Raw genomic sequence first — 24,863 nt, 5'->3', positions numbered from 1 at the left:
CAAAGGCTCAATTGAAAGCTCTTAATACAAAGGCGTGTTAGTAATACATATAGAGGAACAGTATCAGTTGCGTAAGGATCACAGGCACACGTGACGTTGTTTCTCTGTAATTGCCCCTCCAGCCAAGACTTTATACCTATCCAGGGTCGGGAAATGGGCAGGTAAAATCACTGCAGTGCAGACCCCTCACACCCTGTAAACAATCTGTTCAAACTCCTCCCCTCCGGCAGGCGTTACAGATCACTGTACGCCAAAACAACTCTTCTTCCCCAGGCTAAACAATCAAAGAGTGTCAGACCTGCTGCTGTGTAAGACCTCTGGAACTTAACTGTCACTGTGAATGTACATATATGTACTGTATAGTATTTAATTTAAATGTTCACCTAAGCTCACTCTTCATTGTAAATACTGAAATAGAACTAACTCATGTTTAATTCATCATCATCCCACTACTGCACTATTATCCTATTATTATTATTATTATTATTATTATTATTATTATTATTATTATTATTATCCTATTTAGTTTTGTACATATTAGTCTTTAATTACTGTTTATATTTACTAGTTGATTGTTATTATTGAATGTTTTACATTGTTAGAGAGAGCACAGTTCACCAAGTCAAATTCCTCATGTGTGTATAACATACATGACTAATAAAGTTGATTCTGATTGTGTTTCAGACACCTGTCACCTACTGTGCTGCCAGTACTTCCGATCTGGAGTGTGTCGTCAAACACGTTAAAGGACTTTACCCTAATGCTCCTGTTCTTGGTGCGGGGGTCTCTATGGGCGGGTAAGCAGGTGGAACGTGTTTTGAACGTCACACGACATGTCCTACACTTTGTGTTTTATTAACACTCCTCCTGGTGTTTTTCAACCTTCTCAGCATGGTGTTGTTGAACTATCTTGCTCGTAAGCGCAGCGACTCAGGCTTGGTGGCAGGTTTCACCACCTCCGTGCCCTGGGACGCCCTAAAGTCCTCCGTCTCGATGGAGGAACCGCTCAACTGTCTGCTGTTCAACAAACACATCACCTACGGACTCTGTAGTGCCGTCACCAGGTCGGAAAGCATGCGATTTCACACCTTTCTGAATGTAAGCTAATAAAACTCAAACAGATAATTCACCTTTTGTTTGGCTCCTCCTTTTTTACAGGCACAGGAAAATCCTGGAAAAAGTGGTGGATGTGGATTACGTCTGAAGGTATGACACCTTCATTTTCTTTCATTGAAAAGAGACGTTTTTCCTTCTTTTTCGCTAACTCTTTTTTTTTTTTCTTCCCCCCAAGTCACGAACCATAAAAGAGTTCGACGAGCGCTTCACGTCTCTGATGTTTGGTTACAAGTCGTGCACGGACTATTACAGAGACGCCAGCCCAGACAAGAAGCTACCTGATACAGTCGTACCTATTCTATGTCTGAATGCTGCTGACGACCCCTTTTCTCCACAGAATGGTGAGTGGTAGCAAAAACAATCAGTAATCAATTAATCACGATTCTTTTATTGACGATTATTAATCGATTAATGGAAAAAAAATCTTCTTATGTTATTCAAACCCAGATGATTCCTGCAAATTTGGATATTTAAATTACACTATTACAATAATGAAGGTGCTGTGAGGTGTTACAAATAAAAAGCAAAAAAGCCAACAATAAAGCAGGTGTTGACCTGCTTGTTGACCTGCCACTAGGGGGAAGTAAAAAAAATATCCTTTGATTATGGGCGTTACTCCTAAAGCAGATACGACACGCCCAGGTTGGCAGCCAACATTACTGAGCAGTGGACGGCTGAGCTGTGCTCAACTACTACAAGGCACACAGAATCCCGACGTGTAGCTCACCCACGCACACACAACTCTACACACACTATAGCACTCACAGGCTCTCCAGCTGTTCAACTCACACTCACACAAACCAGAAAGATGCACACACAGCGAAGAGAAGTAGACGCACGTTCACGCGCACACAGAGACAGACGAGAATACACACACACACGATTTTCTTTTCCAATGCACTTAAAAATGACTGCAGACATCAGATATATTGTCAAAAGTGCAACTTATTGCTGTGATTGTCCTCAAGAGTTAAAATGCATAGAAAAATCCCAAAATAAAAAGTAAATTTCAAGCTTAAACCCAGGTTTAAGCAAAAGTGCAACAGCAACTTCACAGTAGCTTCAGTTTTCTGATTAAGAAATCAGATCACAACATTACAATTAAAATAATAATAAACTCCTCCCTTAGCATCTCAGCATAGTGCAAATAAAAAATTAAACATGCCTGTAGCACACATAAAGGCTAAACAAATGTAAACAAAGAGGGGGCTGGCTCACATCACGCTACGGTAACCCAACAAGGACGGAATGCAAAAAAACATTACAGCAGCTGAACACTGTCCACATGGAGCTGTCAATCAATGCTCACTGAGGGCTGTGATAGGAGGAAACCCTCCTCCCTTCTCCCAGCTTTTATAGGAGGGGCGGGGCCAACAGTGTCAGGAGCTGGGTTTCCATTACAGATTTTCGCAAAATAAAAGCAATATTTCTGTAAATGTCGATAATGTATAATTGCGCTTTGAACGTGTTTCCATTGAACCTTGTTTGGTGCAGGAGCCTCGTAACTCCCTTGAAATCTCATCTCACGAGACTTTGCTGCAGAATCAGACGCCCCCTCCTACTACTGTATTCCTTTGTTGTTTCAGTCTAATGTGGCAGTAATAATTTTTAAAGTATAATGCTAAGAAATGTGATGTCATGTGACCAGCTACGGCACGTTCTGTGATATGTATTTGCGGAAAAAGTTGTTTCCATAGCGTTTTTTGCGACAATTTCAATATCGAAACGTAAAAACTTGTTAGCGCTATTTTAAAGTTGAGCATTTCCAAGGGTAGCTAGTGATGCACGGTGGTCCAAATGATGCCATATAATTGTCCTCAGCAATATGAAAAATTTAAATTGTAATAGCTGGCGTCAACCCTTAGAGGGCAGTGACAACTTTTACTAAAATGAATCAACAGCACTACTTAATACCCAAATACGTATGTAGAGCGAGAGACAAACTATAGCAATAAATCTATTCAGGAGCCACTGAATTAGTGTTTTTCAACCTTGGGGTCAGGAAATTTCTGAAAAATTAAAAAAGATTTTTTCAAAATTTTAATTATAATTATTATTTTTTTTTTTTAAACACAATCTTAAACAACTGTATTTCTGTACTTTCACTTTGTGAAATATAATTTAAGTTCAACTAAAATGCAGTAAAAAAAATAATAAAAATATATATATATTTATCTGAGCTCAAACATGATCAAAAACTGAATCTAAAAAGAAAAATGTCTTTGGGGTCGCCAGAAATTCTTGATATCAAAATAGGGGTTCACAACCCAAAAAAGGTTGGGAACCACTGCACTAAATACTGTCTCTTTCCACTTATTTACACAATGAGATTCTTTCAAATGTGTGATATCACGCATTCATTCCATTATTATGCTCTATAGATGTTTTTAAATAGTTTTCTAAGCAAAATGTTGTAGTCGGACAAGGGGGGGGGGGTACTAGGATTCAGAAATAAGAGAAACTTGAGCCAAAAAAGTTTGAGAAGCACTGATTTAAAGTCTAATCATGTTCTCGTGTGTAGATGAAAGTGGTTTAAAGGTTGGACTGAACCCACTCTGTGTTCCACTGGATAGTTTGGCTTTCTGTCAAATAGCTTGTCTACTCTGTTCACATCACGTCTGGTTTTCCAATATTTTTCCAACCCTCGCAGCCTTTCCAGTGAGCATCGTGCAGAGCCTGCCCAACGTGGCCCTGCTGCTGACGGCACACGGCGGACACATCGCCTTCCTGCAGGGTCTGTTTCCACGAGGCGAGAGCTACATGGAGCGCCTGTTCAGCCAGTTCGTCCACGCGGCCTTCGAACATCTCACGGACATCAGGGAGGCGTGTGGAATTGGAGAGGAGCCGCGGCTGAAGAGTGAATAGTAGACGGGAGCGGATGTTTGCGTTGATAATGAAGCCAGTGGCGTTGTAGCAGGTAACAATGCATTGATGAGCTGTGCATGCTGCGACTCTGCCATGTTCCCGTCCTCGTGCTTGCAGGGAGATGACCAGCTGTATTACACGTTTACATGATTGCACTGCAAACGCTACCTCAAGAAAAGCAATCAAAGTTCATTAAAAAAAACATTAAAAAAATACAGTATAGTAGTGAAGCTATGAAGCAGTGTTGAAAAACATTTCAATAAGTCTCTTAAGGATCTGGGAATTTTCATTTTGAGGCTGTTCTCACTTTAGGAAGCATTGACGTAGCTTGTAGAGCAAAGAGCATAAAGAAGTAAAAAAAAAAAATAAACATGGAAGGCTGAAAAAAACGCACAAAAATGTGAATAGAGCTAAATAATGTAAGTATTACTACTACCATCTGTTAATCCACTAATTTTCATGTAGTGTGTTTAATGCTCCAATGGGACCTGCATGCCTATATATATTATAAGCTTAGGTATAATATGAAGTATTTGTAATTCCTGCACAGTATGGAAGAGAAGGTGTACAGACTCTGTCTTCTGTTTCCACTTTGTTTTGGTTTTTTTGTTCCAGACCTTATAACGATAATACATTCCTTTAGAGGAAGTAAACATGCAGAGTTGGACCAGAATAGAATAGCTGTTAGACAAAGGAATGTGAATCATGAGTGGATTGTGCACCATGCAGTTCTCATGATGAACAGTGTGTTGTTTTTAATCTATTTGCACTCATTTGTTTTTAATTCAGGTCAGAATTCTTTCCTGTTGACACTTTTATTTTGAAATCCAGTTTTTAATGCACTGAAGACAAATACTATCTATTTGTTGTTCTTAGAGAAAGTTGATTAAGAGACACTAATGATGCCTTTACTAGATTTACAAAAAATATTTAGCATATTTATGGCTAATAAAGTATATATATAAAAAAATAATAATAATGCTAATGGTGCTGGATCTGTTATTGTTGCAGCATTAGGATGCTTTTCTAGTTATTAGAAATGAGCCCGTTTAGCACATTCCCCACACTCGCTTTCACCTGTGTGTAATTTTATAAAAAAAAAAAGTGAAGTTTTTAAAAGTCTTGTTTAATGTCACAGGAACGACCACAATTTCTGTCACCTGTTAATGTGCTGTAGTATTTGGGCATTAATACACAGTTACGATTTTGTGCTGTTCCATTAAATAAATAAGTAAATAAAGGCCATACTTCACTCTAATGTATTTAAAAGCTGTGATTTTTACTTTCTTTTTTTATTATTATTATTTTTAAAGGGATTAGAACAGGGGTGTCAAACTCATTTTAGTTCAGGGGGCTGCAGATTTTAGATGGGGGGAGAACAATTTAAACACCATTGTTCCCTAGTTTTTAATATTAGTTCAATTCACTCTTTTGTTACCAATTTTTTTTGTAATTTAGAGCAATTTTGTACGAAGATTTGTGGAAATTTTGACAGTTCTTTCCCCAATTTGCCATTAAAAATGACTGTGATGTAAACAAAGGAAAAATGCAAGCCCCTAAAAATATTGTCGAGCTTGATTTAATTGTTCAATTTGAGATATCTACAACTGGATTATTTGGTAATTTACACAATACTTCATGTTTTCTCTGTAATTTTTACTTAATTCTGCAGGCCCAAATCGAATGCTCCAAAGGGCCGGACTTGGCCCGCGGGCCTTAAGTTTGACACATGTGGATTAGAAGCATCAAATAGAAATAACATGGCTCATTCGACTATCACAGAGATCAATAGAGACTGCCATCAGTTTGTTGGCCCAAATGGAAAAAAGGTTATGACACATGTGGTGCCACTTCCAACACTGACGCTCGTGTGTGTGTGTGTGTGAGAGAGAGTGTGTGTGTGTGTTTTATCTCTGTGTGAAGGGGGTCATTAATGTCGCTGATTAACCCAAAAGACATCAATAATTAACAGTGAACAATAAAGGCCCACACCCTCTGTTACAATGCTAACCCTCATTTAGATTCAGCTGCAGCCTTAAGGAACCTGCTGTGCACTTTAAAGTGTTGGAAAATAGAACCCTATACATGCTCCACTGCCTTTAAGGACGTTTTATTTCCGATCACAATCCGGGCTTTGATGTTTTTCACTTTCAACTTATTAAAGTTTATCGCCAACCAAAACAGGCCATTTTTGTCCCTCTAAATATCTTTAGAAAAACACAACAAACACTCTGTTGTCTAACAAATCAGCTACTACATCACAACAAACAAAACAAGGCTCTAGATCAGGGGTTCTCAACTGGTCTCACCTTGGGACCCACATTTTGCCATGGTCATTAAATCGCGACCCACCTTTTTTTTTTTTTTAGAATTCAATCAACCAAACTAAGTTTTTCAAAAATAGCTGTTGAAAGCACACATATCTAATCTTTTTTAAACATAAATCTATATTATTTTCTGTGCAACATGCATTTCACACATGCCTGTCAAAAGAAAAGTTTCTTTCAAAATAAGACAAGTCCAACTTGAGAGACATTAAGTATTTATTTATTTTTGACTAGCTGTCCGCGACCCATCCAGTGCGGGTCCCGACCCACCAGTTGAGAATCACTGCTCTAGATCATATGAAAAAAAAATTATTATTATTAGGAAACTAGTTTGTATATACATTCACACATTTACACACACATACAAATATAGACATCAGCAGTGGGGTCAGTTATAATTGCAATCACGTAGTTGATAATTACAATTATTGAATAATTATAGTTGCTGTTGTTATTGTAATTGAGTTCAGATAATTGACTTTGTAATATCCATGAAAATTCTATAAAAAAAAAAAAAATTAAAAATCGTCAATTAGAATTTAACTGGGGAACCATGTTACAGTTCTACATATATGTAGTAAAAAAATTATTTAAATATGTTTCATATCAAGCTTTCCCACATTTTGCCATTAAAAAAATTGAAATCTAGGGGTATTCTGACACAAAAAAAAGGCTCAGATGTCCACACCAAAAATATTAAAACCTATATTTTAATTGATTAGGAAGCCAAACAAGAATTTGAAATAAATTAGATGATATATATTTGTTTTTAGTGCATTTTAGAGCTGATTTAGGACCCGTTTATCACAAGAGATGCTAACAGAAAGCTAAGGTTAACTGTTATTAGGTTATTTATTTCAAGCTCAGTAAATGTGATTGATTGTAATTGAAGTTTAGTAATTGAGAATGTAATTGTAATTGACTTTATGATGATGAAAAATAACTGTGATTTTAATTGTTTAATTTAACGTAATTGTAAGTGACACCGATAGATATTCATACACATGCATGTACATAATATAAATATACTATTTAATATTTACTACACACATTTCATCAATTACATTTTAAATATAAAATATAGCATTAATATATTATATACCATTATAAACATATGACATTATTGATGTCCGAGGTTAAATTATTGCTCTTCTTTCTAATAATATGTCATTTGAAACGTTTTTTAAACTGGTTTTTGCTGGTACTTTGTTTAATTTCCTCTTTTTAGGCAGTTCCATAATTTAACCCTTATGTTTATTGTTATACTCATCCTTTTTCAGCGTTGTTCTGACATACTGTATCTGGAAATGTAGTTTTCTTTTTTGTGATCAACTTATTTTATTCATGCTTGGTTAGTGACTACAGTCTAATTTATAGTTTACAAACGCATGTCCATTCCCCTTGCGATTGGCATATTGATACATATACACAAATGAGTTTAATACTCATAGAAATCAGTCCAGTAAACAATAAATAATAGCAATAATAATTGAATTAAAAAAAAAAAAGCCCATGTTCAGATTCCCCCAATATATAGAATTACTCAATAGCAATATGTCATACAGTAATAAGCACAGTACAAAGCAGGTGCTGATTTCCATAGTAGAAATGTAGTTTTCTAAATTATATTCCCCTTCTCTCTCTAAAACCTAGGTTCCCAAATTGGGGTACGGGTACCCCAGGGGTACGCAAATTGTCATACGGGGTACGTGAATGAAAATGAAAAACAATGACAACATTGGAAACTAGAATATAAATAGAGCAGCTAATGTTAATTTAGTTCATGCTAATGCTAGGCTAAAGTTAATGCTAGGTGATTGTTAATGCTAGGCTAATGCTAGGTTATTGTTATTGCTCGGCTAATGCTAGATCAATGTTAATGTTAGGCTCGTGCTAATGCTAGGCTAATTCTATTGCTATGTTAATGTTAATGCTAGGTTAATAATATTGCTAGGCTAGTCTAATGCTATTTATAGCATTAGCCTAGCATTAATATATTGACCTAGTATTAGCTTAAACATAGCATTAACGGTTAATGCTATTGCTGGGCTAATGCTAGATAATGCTAATGCCAATGATAAGCTAATGTAGTGAGACGCGGGCCAACACCTGCACCCTCATTTACATTTTTTTCAGGAAATGCAAATATTCTAGTTATTATTATATATTATTCCTCAACAGGATAGGTAAAATTAACTGTAAGGCTTTGGAAGGAAGTGCATATTTGCTTGTTTTTTAAATCATTTGGACAGTTTTGTCTTGGATATGCATAATAATACCTGCTTAATGCTTTCTGATTTCACCAATGAAATGGCAGAAAATACTGGAACCCCAGAAGTGAAAATTTCAAGTTTCCAAATGCGACCCTCCTCAGGGGTTCAACCTTTTCCTCCTCTACCTGTAGTGATGGGAGGGGCCTCAGGTTATGGTTAATGATTCAACACCAGAGCTGCACAGATTGACAGACACAGAAGAAGAAGAAGAAGAAGAAAGATGAGCGGCTGAGAGAACTGTAGATACGGTGCTGTAGGCTAAAAAAAGTGCAGAGTGAAAAGAAAAGAAAAGAAAAGAAAAGGAGGAGGACAGAGAGAGGCTGCAGAGGTCTGTCAACCTGCTGACTGGACAACAGTGCGTGCAAAGATCCTTTCAAACTAAAAGTGGATAAAACTGACAAGTTTAAAGAGATTGATTTCCTGATAGGATTCATGTGGACTTTTTAAGGCTGGACGGTCCCTCATCATCGTCATCATCATCTTCAGGTCACACAATGCCTTCAGGTGAGTCGTTTAGGGTGAAAGTGCATTTTTTTTTTTTTTTTAAAAAAGTCGCCTAGTCATGCTTGATTATATTTTGTAAGAGTCAGCAGCAATGCAACAGCTATGACGTCTAATTCTACATTTTTGTGCTGCTGAGATCATGTTTTCTCTGTGCAAATGAAACAATATACAAAACAAAACAAGTTCTTTAAGTTTTTAAGTTTCGATTTCACTGTTTTCTATTGGCTTTAATACAATGTAGGATGATGAATATTTGAATAATTTACAGGACCAGTTCAAGTGTCTCTTGTTTGTGAACATAAAATGAGACACTAAGTAAGTAAGTGTTTTTATTTGTTTATTTCGAGCCGGGACAAGAAAGAAATACAAAAAAAACGATTTGTGTACAAGGAAACCCCAACGTAGAAAACAATCAAAGGTGTTTAAAATAATATATACGATCCATGTACACTTCTAATTGCAATTATACTGTATATTTGCTCGAAATGGAGGGGGAAGAAGAAAGACTCTGGTCACTTTCACAATGTATCCCTGATTGATGATTCTGCATCTACTTCATCGCGGTTACAGGGTTTTCTTTTGTAGTGGCCCTGGGCTAAAACCTACACAGTTAAACTAACTGTTGGTTTCCATCATTAAATGTTGACCAAGCACGCACCAAAGGTTATCGTCCCAATCTTAATGGATTGCAAGTTCCCTAGAAAGGTTATGCATTATGTGTGCTTAAAACACTCTGGTCTTAACATATTACAGGGACAGACATCATATTTTATGTTCCCAAGGAGGTCATAATGCAGATTATACACCTCACTAAATTATACAATAAACTCGTCTTATTTAAAGCCCACCTCAACAGTAATCCTTGTATTGTCTTCTAATTCTGTGGTTTAATTCTGCTCTGTTGTCTTCAGTTCCTGGTGTGCGTGGTTTAATAATTGACTTTAACGTGTCATGTAATCTCACAGTCGTCCAATGTTCAGGGTGAGGCAGCAGTAACAAGTGATGCTTGGAGCTCGTTTACATCGAGGACCCCTCAGCGAGGCGAGTGTGTGTTTAGGAAATGACTCCCCGCTTGTAAACGTATTGACTTGATTATAGTGTTTAGCCTGTCAATAGAAGCATACGCGTCACACGGGAATCATTGGCAACATGAAAAGTAGCAGAAGAAAAGATGTTTGCAGAGCGTGTGATTCATCTTTTTACTGTTGGCCAAACATTTCATACTTGGATTATTATATGGGGAAACGTCAACTGGCATCTCTATGAACAACTTTTAATGCTAACAGCTAAAAACTACAATTTGCAAGAAACAAGTTCTTAAAGCAGTGGTTCCCAACCTTTTTTAGGCCGGGCTACTGGACTCAAAACCCCACTCACTTTGTTGTCGTTCTTCTTGTTGTTGTGTACACTACTTAAAATCGCTACTCCTTTGTTACTCCTGAATGAATCAGGCTGAAAATTTGGTAGTATAATCTATTGATGTGTACGCATAGACGCTCGGAGCCCGATTTTGATTTGGGGCCCATGGGCCCCAAAAGAAACCCAAAAAACTAAAGTCGATTTCTTCATTTATTTGCGAGCCAAATATTACGACAGTTGGTGGTACTGAATCATTGTCACATACCAATATATGAATGGGGCCCATTACCCCGTACGCATCACGGGGGCGCCAGGGGGCCTCCGGGCCCCCATTTTTCAAATGACTACTCCTCCGTTAGTTCTTGTTAGATCGGAATGCAGTTTGGTATGAATACTCTATGAATGACTATGATGAGATGCTCGGAGCCCTTTTTTTTAAAAAATGGGGCCCACCCCCATTTCCATTAATTTCCAAATTTATGGGAACATAGTCGTGTGATATATCGTTTCAATGTAGATTACGATTATGCCTAGCACAATTCTATTTTTTTTGGCAATTTCTATTAAAGTCGTTTTGTCATTTATTTGTGAGTCAAATATTGTGACAGTTGGTGGTACCTAATTATTGACACATACCTATATATGAATGGGGCCCATTACTCCGTATGTGCCACGGGGGTGCCAGGGGGCCCCATTTTTCAAATGACTACTCCTCCGTTAATGCTTGGGCTGTGATTTGACATGGATATTTTATGAGTGGATGTCAAGAGATTCCTTTTTTACTCGGTGGAACCGAGTCATTTGACTGAATTCTCGGGAACGCAGAAGGTGTTATTGGGTGCAGAGACATTCCGTGGGCTCAGACGTAATTTCTGGTAACTCCAGAAACTTTTTTTTTCTAGAATTACTTTTTGATCATGATCACAGAATAGCTAGGATTAGTGCATTAATTTAGATATTTTTACCTTACATTTTATTTTAACTAGATTTATATTTGAGAACGTGAAACGTTAAAATTGTGTGCGCACCGCAGCGCTTTTATTTGAAATTGAACAATAATTGTAAAAATGTTAAAATATAATTTTTTTTTAATAAATGACTGGACATTTCTAAAAAGCCCATGTTAATTCCAGGCAACCCCACATGGGGTCAAGACCCCAAGGTTGAAAAACACCTAAAGTAATATGTGCAACCAAACTTCAAGCCGTTTGATATACTTTTAAAAGTGATTATATTTAGCTTTAATATGCACTAAATCAGTGGAAAGTCTGCTCATATTACTCCCTCTCATATCTGTGCAGGATCAAATATAAAGTCATATTTTTGGATTAATATGATTAAATTGGCTGTTCCCAATGAGCTGTTCCTGTTTTCTACTTTGTTTATATAATTATTCAGAAAGCTTTGGAACTTATTTAATCATGACAACATATAAAATGTGTGACAAAATGTAAAGTGTGCTACAGCATCACTTTCAGGCGCTTTTTGTAATTATGGCTGGAAACCAGAGTTGTGTCTCACTGTACGCCTTTGTAATAGCTTTATGTACTGAAAAAACACCCCTTAGGTTCAAGACAAAAGATTTTTTTGGTTTGTTTGAGGTTTGTAGTATAAAGCAACTGTGTTACAGCCCACTCTAGGATGTTATATCAAACGACTGGAGGGGCCGCAACATAGAAGACGCTAGACAGAAATACATTTATTTAAACAAAGTTCTTAAGAAGTAGCAACAAAAGCAAAAACACTCAAAGAAACCAAAGGGACTTTAGACCCTGGTCAAACTGAACAATATAGGGATGACATTGGGCCAACCCTATACTTGGCCGTCGCACCCAGCATCCACCCTCTAAACTACGGGTTCTCAACTTTGGGATCAAGACACCATTTGGCGTCGCAAGATGCCTTCAAGAAACTAAGAATTTGATCCCATTTTTTTTCTTTTTCTGCAACTACACCAAACTTGCCATATTTTAACCTATTTATAGGAATCTTTGCTACATTACTCCCATTTCTGCCACTTCTCCATCAAGATCAAAAGCCTTCTTAGCACATTTTATTTACACTTTCAATACGTTTTTGGCACTTTATAACCCTTACCACCACTTTTCCCACCTCACGTCACATGTTGACCCATTATTGTCTCTTTTAACCTATTTTCAACATATTTCAGGCTTAATTTTGCCAATGTAACCACAGTAACTAATTTCTTTCTACTGTTTTCTGCCACTTTTAAGCCAATATTGACACTTTGAACTCTTTCTGCCACTTTTTCTGTTTGTTTTTTTTTTGCCACTCTAATTTGCAACTCATTTATGTGTATTTTTTAAATCCCATTTCACCATCTTTTCCACCATTTATGGTCACTTTGAACTCATTTTATTTCTGATTAAAACAAGGATTATCGTCTTTCTGATGACTATAGACTTTGGTGCAAATAACAATAATAATACACTTATTCAGTGGATATTCAGATAAATGAATAAATGTGATTATCACAGATTCATAGAACAATGGACCATGATTTTGCTGACTTTATGGAGGGGTCTCAAAAAGCTCTCCCCTTTATTCCCCCTTATAGATAGCCCTGTCTCCACATGACTGTTCTTTAACGTGCGTGTCTGTGTTCAACCACCATCAGTTACAGAGGGGGTCCACAGTCTCTGGAACCTTTATTTTGGGGGTCATGGGCTGAAAAGGTTGAGAACTACTGCTCTAAACTACAAAAAATGGACAAAACTCTAAATCTATTTAAGTAACAAACTCACACCACCAGTAATAACAAATTATTATTAACACATGCAACAGGTTTGTTTCTTCACACAGTCAAAAACTGTAGCTGTGGTTATTTAAAGCTGCATTATTTAAACCACTTGTCAGCAAAAAAAAAAGAAGAAACTCATTATGCACCTTCCTGATCGTGAAGGGTTTGGGCATTTTTGGTACTAATTTAAAATGGTTGGTGGCATTTTCAGTCACACATCTTAAGCACAAACTGCAGGCGGTTGGTGCACTCAAAAAGCCTCCTGTTGAGACTCCATCATTAGTTTGTATTATTCAGAGGGACTCGTGCTGCGTACGGGCAGCAGAGGAGAGAGTTCAGTCCCAGGTGAAAAAAAGCATCAACTGTAACAACAGAAGCATCACATCTATATGTGCAGGGGTTGGTTTCAGACTCTGAATATATAGGGATACGTTTGTGGCTTTAATCATGCAGACGTTTACATGTTTAAATGATGCTCCATGTGAGTTATGCGGTGTTTTGATTTCTTTCGTAGCGATGGAGAAGCAGCTGGAAGACTTAAAGCAGCAGCTTGAGAAACAATGTCTGATCAATAAGGAGCTGCAGAGACAAAACAAAGAACTGGGTGAGTACAACAATCACCTGCACACACGACAAAACTACTAAATATACAGGTGTAACCTACAGAAAACTACCCCTGGCTAAGCTGATTTCAAAATGGTATTATTTACCTCAACAATCTGAGGAAAGTACAAAGGGTTTGTGTATTTTTGTATATTTTCCTCACATTTTGGGTTTTTTTGTTGACCTTTTTTTGTATTTTTCTGTCCTTTTTTTTTGTGTTTTTGCAGTGATTATGTATTTTTGTTGTTGTTTAGACAGTGAGACCCCACACAGACACACAAAAAACACGTTTTAGCCTTAAAGTGCGTGCCTTTTTAGCCTTTTACACATTTTAAAACACCAGTTTTAATATTAATAGGCGTACGTTGTTTTTTTTTTTTGTTTTTTTTAACATAAACACTTTATATTTAAATTTTTTTTAGGCGTCAACCTGTAAATATTCCTGCATGCATCATCACATGATGACATGTTTATTTTATATTAGACTATATACAGGCATGGGTTGATTTAGTATTGATTTAGTTTTTTAACAAGATGGATAAACAATTTATTCATTATTTATGGTATAAATGTGATGTTTATTTGGTGAATCATTTGATTCTAAATCTAATCTAAAGCACAGAATAAACATCAAAACATGCATGTAGAAAGGCTTAAATTGTGAGGCTAAAATATATGTGCATTTGAGGTAGAAAGCAGAAGTTTGAGGTTATTGTACACATTAGCTGTTTTAAATTAGAATTATTTGACACATTTTTAGATTGAATGACACCCGTCAACATGTCTATGCTTTATTTCTAAAGAGGAGAGACTGAAGGAGAAAGAAAATCTTGTACAACAGCTGCACAACCAGTATCATGATCTGGGTGAGACACATTTACACTTAGCATGTGATCTTTGAGGTCATTCTTTAACGTTCCATCTGCGGTTATTCTAGAGTTTCCATCCACTGATAATGAGAATGAACCAGAGTTCAGGAAGAGTCGTGCGGCTGTCATCGCTTCGGAGCCAATCCCCGAGACCTCGGAGATTATACGCAACAGGGTCAAGAAAACTGCCAGGTCGGATGATCTTAAATGACAATTTTCACAGCCGTTGTATCAAATCGGAAGTAATTGGCTCTTCTGCTCATGTGTTACATCCACAGAATACATAACGAGACTGTCTGTCACGTGATAAATGCACTAATTTCAATGAACTGACGTCATGTCCTCTTTGACCTTCTTCCACTAGTGAAACCAATCTGATCGTCAAGGCGATCCAAAAGAACGATTTCCTCAGCCGCCTCGACGATGAGCAAATAGCCATGATGGTGGATCTTTTGATGACGTCAAAGTACAAACCTGGAGAGGAAGTCATTAAAGAAGGCTCTGAAGGAAACAGCATGTACATAGTGGCAGGTTGTGGCCGCGACATTAGAAAATCCTAGAAAGAGATCCTGGGTTTTTCACGTGAACTGTATTATTTCTTTGCTCGTCCTTGTAGCTGGGGAGCTTGTTGTTACGCAGGCGGGCCGAAACCTAAGAAATCTGACCAGCGGCGACGTTTTTGGTGAATTGGCGATTCTGTACAACTGCAAACGGACAGCAACGGTCAAAGGTGAGAGAGAAATATTCAACAAACTCCATCAACTGATTTGAAGGAGTGAAAAGTTTATATTCGTCTCCTCTGTAAACACTCACCAAAAATAGTGTTTCACGCATTGCATTGTGGGATGTGGATTCCTGTAAACTGATGACATAGACCAGTGTTTTTCCTTCCTTCTTGTTGTAATTTTTCTTGTTTCTTTGCCAGACAAGGAGGACCGTGAAATTTGCTTCTTCTTTTCCTTCTCCTGCTTTAGGTTCTGGCAGACTAGACGTAGCAAAGGCGCTTTACTGCCCCCACAGGTCACAAATGGAAGTTTGGATAGCTCACAAAAAAATAAAATAAAATAAAATAAATAAATAAATAAAAAACATCTTGCGAGACAGATTTTTAACACAATGAGAAATCTCGTCAAGTTTAATCTCTGCTGGTTTCTGATTCGCTGGTGACAAACATCAAAGGATTTTAATGACCGTTACCATGGTAAACATTACGTTTCAATACTCTACTTGTCCAAATCGGTAGAAAACTGTGGGACAAGTTAGAGAAAGACCGGAGAAGAATGATCACATTAAAGTTTATAGATAATACTAAGGCTGCTATGCATCCTCTCTAATGAAGTAAAAACACTTCAATGTCTACAGGACTCCACATCCCACAATGCAATGCACAAAACCTTTTCCAACAATGTCAGTAAGAGGGTGTTTACAGTGGAGATCAAAACAAACGTTTGAAAGGCAGTTTTAAACCTTTTTTTTAATTAATCATGTTCGAGCTAATGTGTTTTTTTTATTATTATTATTATTTATTTATGAGACCTACACAATGTCTTTATCTGATTAAAAAATAAAAATAAAAATGTCACAAGCTTTTAACATACTAAATTGGCATTTTTTTTGTTAAAAAAAAAAAAAAAAACTCAAACAGAAATACTTTATTTATTCCAGGGGGAAATTACTTTATAACAGAGGCTCGAGAAATATTACAAATGAAAAGAAAAAAAATGCTAAAGAAAGAAAAGAAAAGAGAAAACGTACAAAATTAAGTCAAAGACTGTTAATGAAATAAGGATGCTTGGATAAAAGAAGAGCCTTACAAGTCCAGGGGAAGTGCTAAGTACAGTGCGTTATGTCCATGCTTTCCTGTTGTTTCTTTCAAATCATAAAACATTAAATACAACCTGTATTTACATTTTGGGTTTGTTTGGCCAAGTATATGATGTAACTATATTAACGGAATTGTGTCACGTCGACATCACATGTTTCAGCAAAGACAGCGGTCCATTTGTGGTGCATGGAGCGTCAGACCTACAGAACCATTATAACCAACAAATCTAAGAAGAAACGGGAGCAGCTCATGGGCTTCCTGAAGACGTGAGTTTAACATTAATGCAAAAATAACAGAACAGGGTGATTTGGAAACAATATGAGTTGATTTATGCCAAACCTGTATTTATGAACCACATACTGTAGGTCATATATTTGTTTATCTGAATATGCCGTTTCAGGTCTCGCACTTTAAAGGATCTGAATGATGTCCAGTTGTCCAAAATCATTGACTCCATGGAGGAGGTGGGTGAGAAAAAAACAAAAAAATAATTTATCCTGTTTATGCATTTTATGGATTTACATTTTCAGTTGCTGAACAAAAGGGTCTTTATTAACTGTTGGGACCTTTTCCTCTTTATTTCTAATCTATCTTCTTCAGGTGAAGTACCAAGACAAAGACGTGATAGTTCAAGAAGGTGCCGAGGGGAACACGTTCTACATCATACTGAAGGGAGAGGTGGGACTTTATTAAATGATGCCTATTTGTAATGTATGCATCCTACACACTCACACTCTGTTGTGTTTCTTCTTCTTAGGTGTTGGTGACTAAAAATGTCAATGGGCACCAGAAGCAGATTCGCAGGATGGGAAAAGGGGATCATTTTGGGGAACAGGCCCTCATACGGTGAAAACACAGCAAAGTAACCCACAGAGCTACTTAGCTTTTAAAGATGCTGCTGCGTATTACAGTCTTTAAGTAAATGCCAAGAGTTTTTCACTTATAAATAAGCCTTTTTATGCTTTATTGGCCAAATAATCATTTTTAGACATTCTAGACACCCACAAAACATAGCCTTTAAGTGTCTTTGTCGTTATTCGTGCATCTAAGATATGCATTAGCTGTGCAGTTAGAACATGATTAATGACATTAATTAAAAATAAATGCTCTTTCAAGGGGTAACTGCTTTGTTTTTCTGCAGTGAGGTGCTAAGAACTGCCACCTGTGCTGCTGATGGTCCTGTTACCTGCTTCTCCATTGACAAAGAGTGAGTGTGAATGAACTTTCATTTTGTGACTGCAAACCAGTTTTTTTTTTCAACCTTGGGGTCGTGACCCCATGTGGGGTCACCTGGAATTGATAATCAAAATATTGTTTTGATAAAAAATGTACATTTAAAACATTTTAATTCTTTTTTCTTTCTCAAATTGTGACACCAGACACTATCTTGAACAACTGTATTCTATACCAGTTGATTCTCAACTGGTGGATCACGGACGTGTACTGGGTAGGTCGTGGACAGCTGGTCAAAAATAAATAAATACTTGTCATTTATTTAGAAAGAAACTTTTCTTTTGACAGGCACACAGTGCATGTCGCACAGGAAAATATATAGATTTATGTTGTAAAAAAGATTATGTGTGTTTTCGACAACTCAATTTGGTTGGTTGAATTCTTGATTTAATGATCGTGGCTAAACGTCTTCTTACATCCATCTATCTTCTGAGTTGTTTTCGGGTTTGTTGCCGCTGTCGTCACTAATCTTGCGAGAACTGTCACTGCGGCCATCTCAGGTCGCAGTTCTCGCGAGGCTAGTGACGCATCTTTTAATTATTAATACATTAAAATACGGGATATTTACGGGAAAATACTAATACGGGACGATGGTGGGAAAGAGGGGTAAAATACGGGAGTTTCATGGCCAAAACGGGATACTTGACAGGTATGAATTCATTGTCTGAAACAATATGACAAACTACAGCATTAAAATACATTTTAATAACTGTTTTGCTCTGTAAGAGCATATAATACCATTAATTTTGGGGGGTGTTGTGTGCATTTTTGACGTTCTTGTGTGTGCGTTCGTTAAATTAACCTGACCCCACTTCGTCCGAAAAAGACGTCTTCTCAACGTTGACTTGCTCAATGGGAGCGCGACATGAATTATTTCTTAAAAAGATCGCAGAGCATAATAAATGTTAATGAAGTACACCTGAATATATACTTAGTGACTGTGGATAATACTGATGAATGATTTTTAATAAACAGAAGCACATACACATGCATGTGTCTGTGACTGAGTGCGGAATTGCAAGGCTGCTTAAATTTCACATGTGAAATTACTTCAAATGTTGAATGTCACATCAAGGTCCAGATGAGGTCGTGGTCATGACGTCAGATGCCGACCTATTTTGGAAGTCATGTAGACGGATGTGCAGATGTGGTCCAGACCGACCGACACGTTATGAACGTGATCTGGAGGTCTGTGGACGTGGGATGTTTATTGGGCTAATTCTATTTAAAAAAAAAAAAAAAGTCTCTGGGGTCGCCAAAAATCTGTGATATCAAGATCAAAAGGGGTCACGACTCAAAAAAGGTTGAAAACCACTGCTGTAAACACTATAATCCAAATCAGTGAGAATCTGTATAGGTTAAAAACAATGGTCTGTTTTGTGCTTGTGATGCTTTCTGTTCAGGGTTTTTGAAGAGACCATCCCTGTGGAACACCTGGAGTTGTTTGACGAGTACGTGACATAAAGGATGTAAGAATGAAGCGAACTTTCTAGGTTCTAAAGCGTGATTGTGTTTTTCTCTTTCCCTCCAGCTCTAGGATGATGCAGGAGGCACAAGCTCCAGAAAAGTTAAAGTGGGTGGATTTCAAGTTTAAGATGCACAATGATAAAATAATAAAGTGTCACCAAGCTTTTTTTTTTTTTGTTTTCTTCAGTCCCAGCTCCACTCTGAGGTTTAAGGATCTGGTTCCTGTGTTATATCAGGAGGGTCGCTTTCAAGGAGATCCCGTCACACTTGGAGTTGGAGGTTTTGGTCGTGTGGAGCTTGTAAGTTTGGAGTTTGATTCATAATTACTGTGTAATGTCATTTCATATTTTGAATCTAGATCTAGTGGATTTTGTACTTCTACCACAAGGCAATCTTTGGTTTTTATAACAAAATACCATCAACTTGTGCTGTCAGAATATGTTTTTTTTTTAATTTTATTTATTTATACAAAGCTTCAAGCACCAAAAAAAAGGAATAAATCTTCTAAGAATGGCATTTTGAGTTTATAAAGTTCAGATGAAAGTTTCAGAAAACAATAAAAAAAGAAGCTAAATATGGTATAAAACTATTTTTTTTACATACATTTTAGATTATAATAGATTCAATTTAGATATAGAAGTTAATAATTTTGATTAAATCTGAAAGCAAGCAATTCTGTGTGGAATTTCAATGTTTGTTTAACGCTTGTGAGGCTTTTCGGTTGAGACTTTAGTTTGTAGCATCAACAAAAATGTTTTATACATGGGACAATGGTCAAGGTTGGTCAAAATATAGAGGTGTGTATAGTATAGCTCCACCTAAAAATTGTATTATTATTTAACGTAAAAGGACATTTCTTTTGGAAAATAGAATTCCGACCAAAATGTCATTTGATTTTATTACATTTTAAATAATATTTTGTGTTTTCCAAGATGACCACACTAAATCATGGGACATATTACGCCATGAAGCGGGTGGGCAAGAAGCACATAGTTGCTAAGAGACAAGAGGAACACATGCTGTTTGAGAAGAAGATCCTTAAAGCTATCCAGTGTGACTTCATCGTTAGGTATTTGTCATTAAAGACTCGTATCGAGCAACAGTGTGACAGATTATTTATTGTTCTACTCGTGTTGTTTTCTCGTGCTCCTGTTTCCAGACTTTACGGCGCTTTCAAAGACACGAGATACATCTACATGGTCATGGAGTTTTGTGGTGGAGGGGAAATTTGGACCAAACTTAAAGAAGTGTAAGAAAGAAAAACGTCTAATTCTTTAGTAGTGGTAGAGTTTGGGTTTGGGTTGTGTAGGGTTCCAGTATGTGTGTATGTAAGTCAAGAAAATTGTATCAAAAGTTCTTCAAGCTTTTGTTTTTTGGTATCAAATCTGGAAAAGTTTGAGTAGCCTAAGCTGATACATTAAAATTAAGATCCTCTAAAGCAGTGGTTCTCAAATTTAACTGGCTTAAGTATTCTTTTTTTTTTTATTATTATTTATGAATCAAAGTACCCCCTTTTCATGACGACATGTTGCTCAAAATTCTCTGAAAAAACAACTATAGAGCATGATGATGGAATGAATGATTGATAACACACTTTAAAGAGTCTAACTTTGTGAATGAAACCATATTTCATACCTCCTGAATTGATTGATTTCTATAGTTTTTATCCATGTATATTTTTTGTTCATGTAACCAAGATCCTTTCCATCATCATTATGATTATCATTTTTAACTAAAAAACAACAACAAAACCCGACATATTTAATGCTTTTATTTATTATTTTTTCACTCTCTCAAGTACCCCCCTGTGGTGCCATTGTGTTACACGTACCCCCATTTGAGAAACACTGCTCTAAAGCACAGTACCATGCCCATCTCTGAGGAGCTCTTTGCCAAGACGGATGACAAGAATTGAAGGCATAAAATAAGATGCATTAGGGGTTCTAGCATGGCCGCCTTTAGGTCATTCAGTGCCCTAGGCAAGAGTAAAATAAAATAAATATACAGTAAATATGAACAGAAGATTAGCAAGTATAGTTACAGACTTTTAATATTAATATTCAATTAATAGAAAACATGTACAGTGATTGTAAAGGGTATGTTTCACATTTAATATACTTTTTAAAATTATTAAAAAAAAAAATTGGGGCGGCCGCCTGGATTGCCTGGCGGGAAGGCCGGCCCTGGGTTCTAGAACATTTGCTCACTGATCATTTGGTCACCCAAAAAGTAAAAAAAAGAAAGAAAAAAAAGGAGGTTATTTGCCCACCACCTATATACTGTAACAAGTAAAACATGTTAAATCCTAAAACTGGGATTTACTAGGTTAGTGGACATTTTAGTATATTTTAGCAGTGGGCAATTGTGCCTTTTTCAAATCTTGAGATGGGCAAATGTACAGCTTGTCCTATTGGAAACGATAGGAAAGTTAATATGGTCTCACAATCTAATTTCCAGAGGTCGTTTTGATGAGAGCATTGCTGTGTTTTGTACTGCCTGTGTGGTGGAGGCCTACGCCTACCTTCATAAGAAGAGCATCATGTACAGAGACCTGAAGCCTGAGAATCTAATGTTGGATGTTAAAGGCTACGTCAAACTCGTAAGTACTCATCTGGAGAAAAAAATGCATTATTCACACTCAGCCACGCACAAGTAAACAACCCCCAGAGCTATTGGTACGGTTACCGAAGTACACGTACGTAGCGTCTTAGGGTTAGGTAAAGATTTTATGGGTTAGGTTATAACCCAATATCGCAAGAATTTTTAGGGTTAGGGTTAGAGTTAGGGTTAGGTTTAAACTTAGTCACGTGACCTAAACTGACCAATGACTGACCTAGCACGTGACCTAAACTGGCCAAATAGGGGCCCTGCATACGGATAGAATATTGGTACATTGATACAGCAACCGTACGGATAGCCACTGCCTAAATTAAAACACATTGGAATTAGGGATTGTATTGAGTGTATTTTCTATTTTTTGAAGGTTGACTTTGGTTTTGCCAAAGAACTGGTCCGTGGCGAGAAAACCTACTCGTTCGTCGGTACTCCAGAGTACATGGCCCCAGAGATCATCAAGAACCAGGGCCATGACTTTGCAGTTGACTTTTGGTCACTTGGAATCCTGATTTTTGAGCTTTTGGTTGGAAGGTAAAGCCACTAAAACATGATCAAAACTCAATTTGAAAAGTTACCCTCATGATAGATCACCGTCTACACATAACTACACATTTTTGATAACACACCTGATGTTTGATTCAGTTGTATCATTCAGCAGTGACCAGCAGATGGCAGCATAAAGCACTGCTGATTTAAATCTGTCCTATACTAACTCATTTCTTGTTTCTCCATCAAAAATGTTAAGCCCTCCTTTTTCAAGTTCTGAGCCCCAGAAGATCTATGCCAAAATTTTGGATGGAGTCCTCAAGTACCCGCCTTACCTGAGCGAGGCAGCAAAGTCCATCATCAGTAAACTGTGCAGGTGAGAAAGCGCTTTCACAAAATAACAAGAGTATAAAGACACTCATACAAACTACTTATAAATGATATTAATCCATCTCTGTTTGCATGTTTGATGAAGACCTCGGTCTGGTCAGAGGTTAGGAAACACCAAGAATGGGATTAAGGATGTGCGACATCACAGGTAAGCATAGAAACACGACACACACACAAACACACACTTTTTGACCAAAATCTCCTTTAGTCCTTTTCATTAAAACACCTTTTTAATTTTTTTTTTTTAAAGAAAACACTCCTGACTTGCTTTTTTAAAATTATTATTATTATTTTATCATTATCATCCATGCTCTTGAAATGGAAATACAGATGTCGGTATAAAAGAAAGAAAAAGGAACAAGAAAAAAAAGTACAATAGTGCAGGAGATTATAACCATTTCTAATTATGTTCTTTGTTTTATATATATATATATATATATATATATATATATATATATATATATATATATATATATATGTATTAGTAAAATTCTTTGTCATTGGCTAATTTTTTTGATTGACAATAAAAAGACTGACTAATTAGAGAGAAAAAAAACCAAACATTTGAACAAAAACTACATCAAAATATACTGAAATTATTATTTTCATTAACTAATACAACAAAACCATGGGACGAAAACCAATCGGAACTACTTTTGTTGGTGACCCAATAGGAAGTAAGCTGATGGTGTATGTGGACGTGAGAACATATATTCATATTTTTGTCAGCTAATAAAAAATAAAATGTAATTTTGTCACATGGAACAAAATCCAATCAGAACTCATGTGATCATCTGGTTGAATCATTAGAAAATGCTTAAACTCATATACTCTAAGATTTTAGTCGACTAAATCTGTTACAGATCTAGTTGACTGAACTATGTTCCCAAAGTAGGGTACGGGTGCCCACAGGGGTACGCAAATTGTGAAATAAAAAAAAAAAAAACGAAGATTAATGTACCCAAGTTTGTACTTTACACGACGTAAAAATCATACATAAAGTATTTAAGGCGCCAACAATATCCAAGCAATAAGTGACATGTCAGTCCCTGCAGGATTTGCTCTTTCAAATTTCATTAATTTTGTGACCAGTTTTTATTTAATTTGTGGAAATTGTGTTAAATAATTGCAGGAAAATTGACTTTTTTTAAAAAAAAAAAAAAATTAACAATTTTTTAATTTAAAGACTGCAGTCATGGGATAAAATCTTTTTTTTAAAAAAAACATGGGAAAATTGCGATTCTCCAAATATTGTGGAATATACATTGAATTGAGTGTATTTAGAAATCTGAGATATCCTAGCTGATTTGTCTAAAACTGAATTATTTGGTAATCTGGACTATATTTACATTTTTTTTTTCTGTCTTTTTAACTTTCTCCTGCGAGCTGAATTTGATGCTCTAAAGGGCCAGATTGTATATGACATTACATTATTATGTTTAGAAGTGTGCAGGAGTAGGCGGTACATGGCTTCAGGTTAAATGTCTGAACCACTGTACTAGACCATAACTGAAATAGTCCTAATGACAAGTTTTATTTTAGCCAAAAGACTGACAAACTAAATATGAACTTGATGTCAAAGTTAACACTATGTACAGTTGATCAAATAAAAGTGTTCCTTTTTCTCATTTTTGTTTGATCACTCGTGTCTTCTTTTCAGGTGGTTCAGCAGCATGAACTGGCACAAACTGCGTATGAGTCAGCTGGATGCTCCCACAATGCGACTTATACGCAAGGCAAGTAAACACCACAAAATGACAGCTTTTTTTTTTTTTTTTTTTTTTAGCGTAAACAACCAATTTCATGAATATCTGATCACGCTTGATAAAGGTTGATTTGCATTTCTATGTACTGCATGAGGTTGAGTATTTTCTGAACTTTTATCAACAGGGTTTAATTCAGAAATGTAATTTCAGGGTCCCTGCTACATCAACTTTGATCGTTTCCCTCAAGATCAAACCAAAGCAGAGGAGGAGTTTTCTGGTTGGGACCGTGACTTTTGATTTTCTATAGATTAAAAGATCAAAGACCAAATAAAAAATAAAAAAAATGTCACGCATTCAGCTGAATTCAAATGATTCAAACAGTTCTTGGTGCGTTCATGTTCAACAACTGATTTAAAAAAAAAAAAAAAAAAAAAAAAAAACAAGCAATTTTCATATTGGTTTT

The 24,863-nt window shown here is 36.5% G+C and overlaps 2 protein-coding genes across 4 annotated transcripts in view; both read left to right on the top strand.

The window, feature by feature from the left end:
- abhd3 (abhydrolase domain containing 3, phospholipase) overlaps window positions 1-8,840 on the top strand; it is a 12,069-nt gene extending 3,229 nt beyond the window's left edge. Inside the window, exons 5-10 of the mRNA XM_028439465.1 lie at window positions 685-797; window positions 891-1,064; window positions 1,159-1,203; window positions 1,288-1,457; window positions 3,767-4,033; window positions 8,626-8,840. Coding sequence (XP_028295266.1) covers window positions 685-797; window positions 891-1,064; window positions 1,159-1,203; window positions 1,288-1,457; window positions 3,767-3,981 — 717 coding nt within the window. The 3' untranslated portion in view covers window positions 3,982-4,033; window positions 8,626-8,840. The remainder of the gene's footprint in view (window positions 1-684; window positions 798-890; window positions 1,065-1,158; window positions 1,204-1,287; window positions 1,458-3,766; window positions 4,034-8,625) is intronic.
- On the top strand, window positions 3,909-24,863 carry prkg3 (protein kinase cGMP-dependent 3). Of its 3 annotated transcripts, none has more exons than XM_028439463.1 (23): window positions 8,772-8,909; window positions 9,009-9,085; window positions 13,720-13,809; window positions 14,612-14,674; window positions 14,746-14,869; window positions 15,042-15,208; window positions 15,294-15,407; window positions 16,663-16,768; window positions 16,903-16,966; window positions 17,103-17,180; window positions 17,260-17,348; window positions 17,644-17,709; window positions 19,139-19,186; window positions 19,267-19,308; window positions 19,390-19,501; window positions 20,135-20,271; window positions 20,362-20,451; window positions 21,660-21,801; window positions 22,186-22,349; window positions 22,564-22,680; window positions 22,780-22,842; window positions 24,355-24,430; window positions 24,611-24,843. In XM_028439463.1, the coding sequence occupies exons 2-23, from the start codon at window positions 9,076-9,078 to the stop codon at window positions 24,695-24,697; spliced, it is 2,049 nt and encodes a 682-aa protein (XP_028295264.1). In that variant the 5' UTR covers window positions 8,772-8,909; window positions 9,009-9,075; the 3' UTR covers window positions 24,698-24,843. The 3 variants fall into 3 exon arrangements, with proteins under 3 accessions (XP_028295265.1, XP_028295264.1, XP_028295263.1); XM_028439462.1 differs by having other exon boundaries at window positions 8,803-8,936; XM_028439464.1 differs by lacking the exons at window positions 8,772-8,909; window positions 9,009-9,085 and adding an exon at window positions 3,909-4,033 and having other exon boundaries at window positions 24,611-24,863.

This window comes from Gouania willdenowi, chromosome 24, assembly GCF_900634775.1.
Source record: "Gouania willdenowi chromosome 24, fGouWil2.1, whole genome shotgun sequence".
Lineage (NCBI taxonomy): Eukaryota > Metazoa > Chordata > Actinopteri > Blenniiformes > Gobiesocidae > Gouania > Gouania willdenowi.
Note: the sequence above shows the minus strand (reverse complement) of the source record. Positions and strands in the feature narration are given on the sequence as shown.

Excerpts from the sequence above, each read along its gene's own strand:
- prkg3 (XM_028439463.1), top strand. Across the intron at positions 20,272-20,361 it reads CAGTGTGACTTCATCGTTAG|ACTTTACGGCGCTTTCAAAG; the intron begins GTATTTGTCATT and ends TCCTGTTTCCAG. Across the intron at positions 22,843-24,354 it reads AAGGATGTGCGACATCACAG|GTGGTTCAGCAGCATGAACT; the intron begins GTAAGCATAGAA and ends TCTTCTTTTCAG.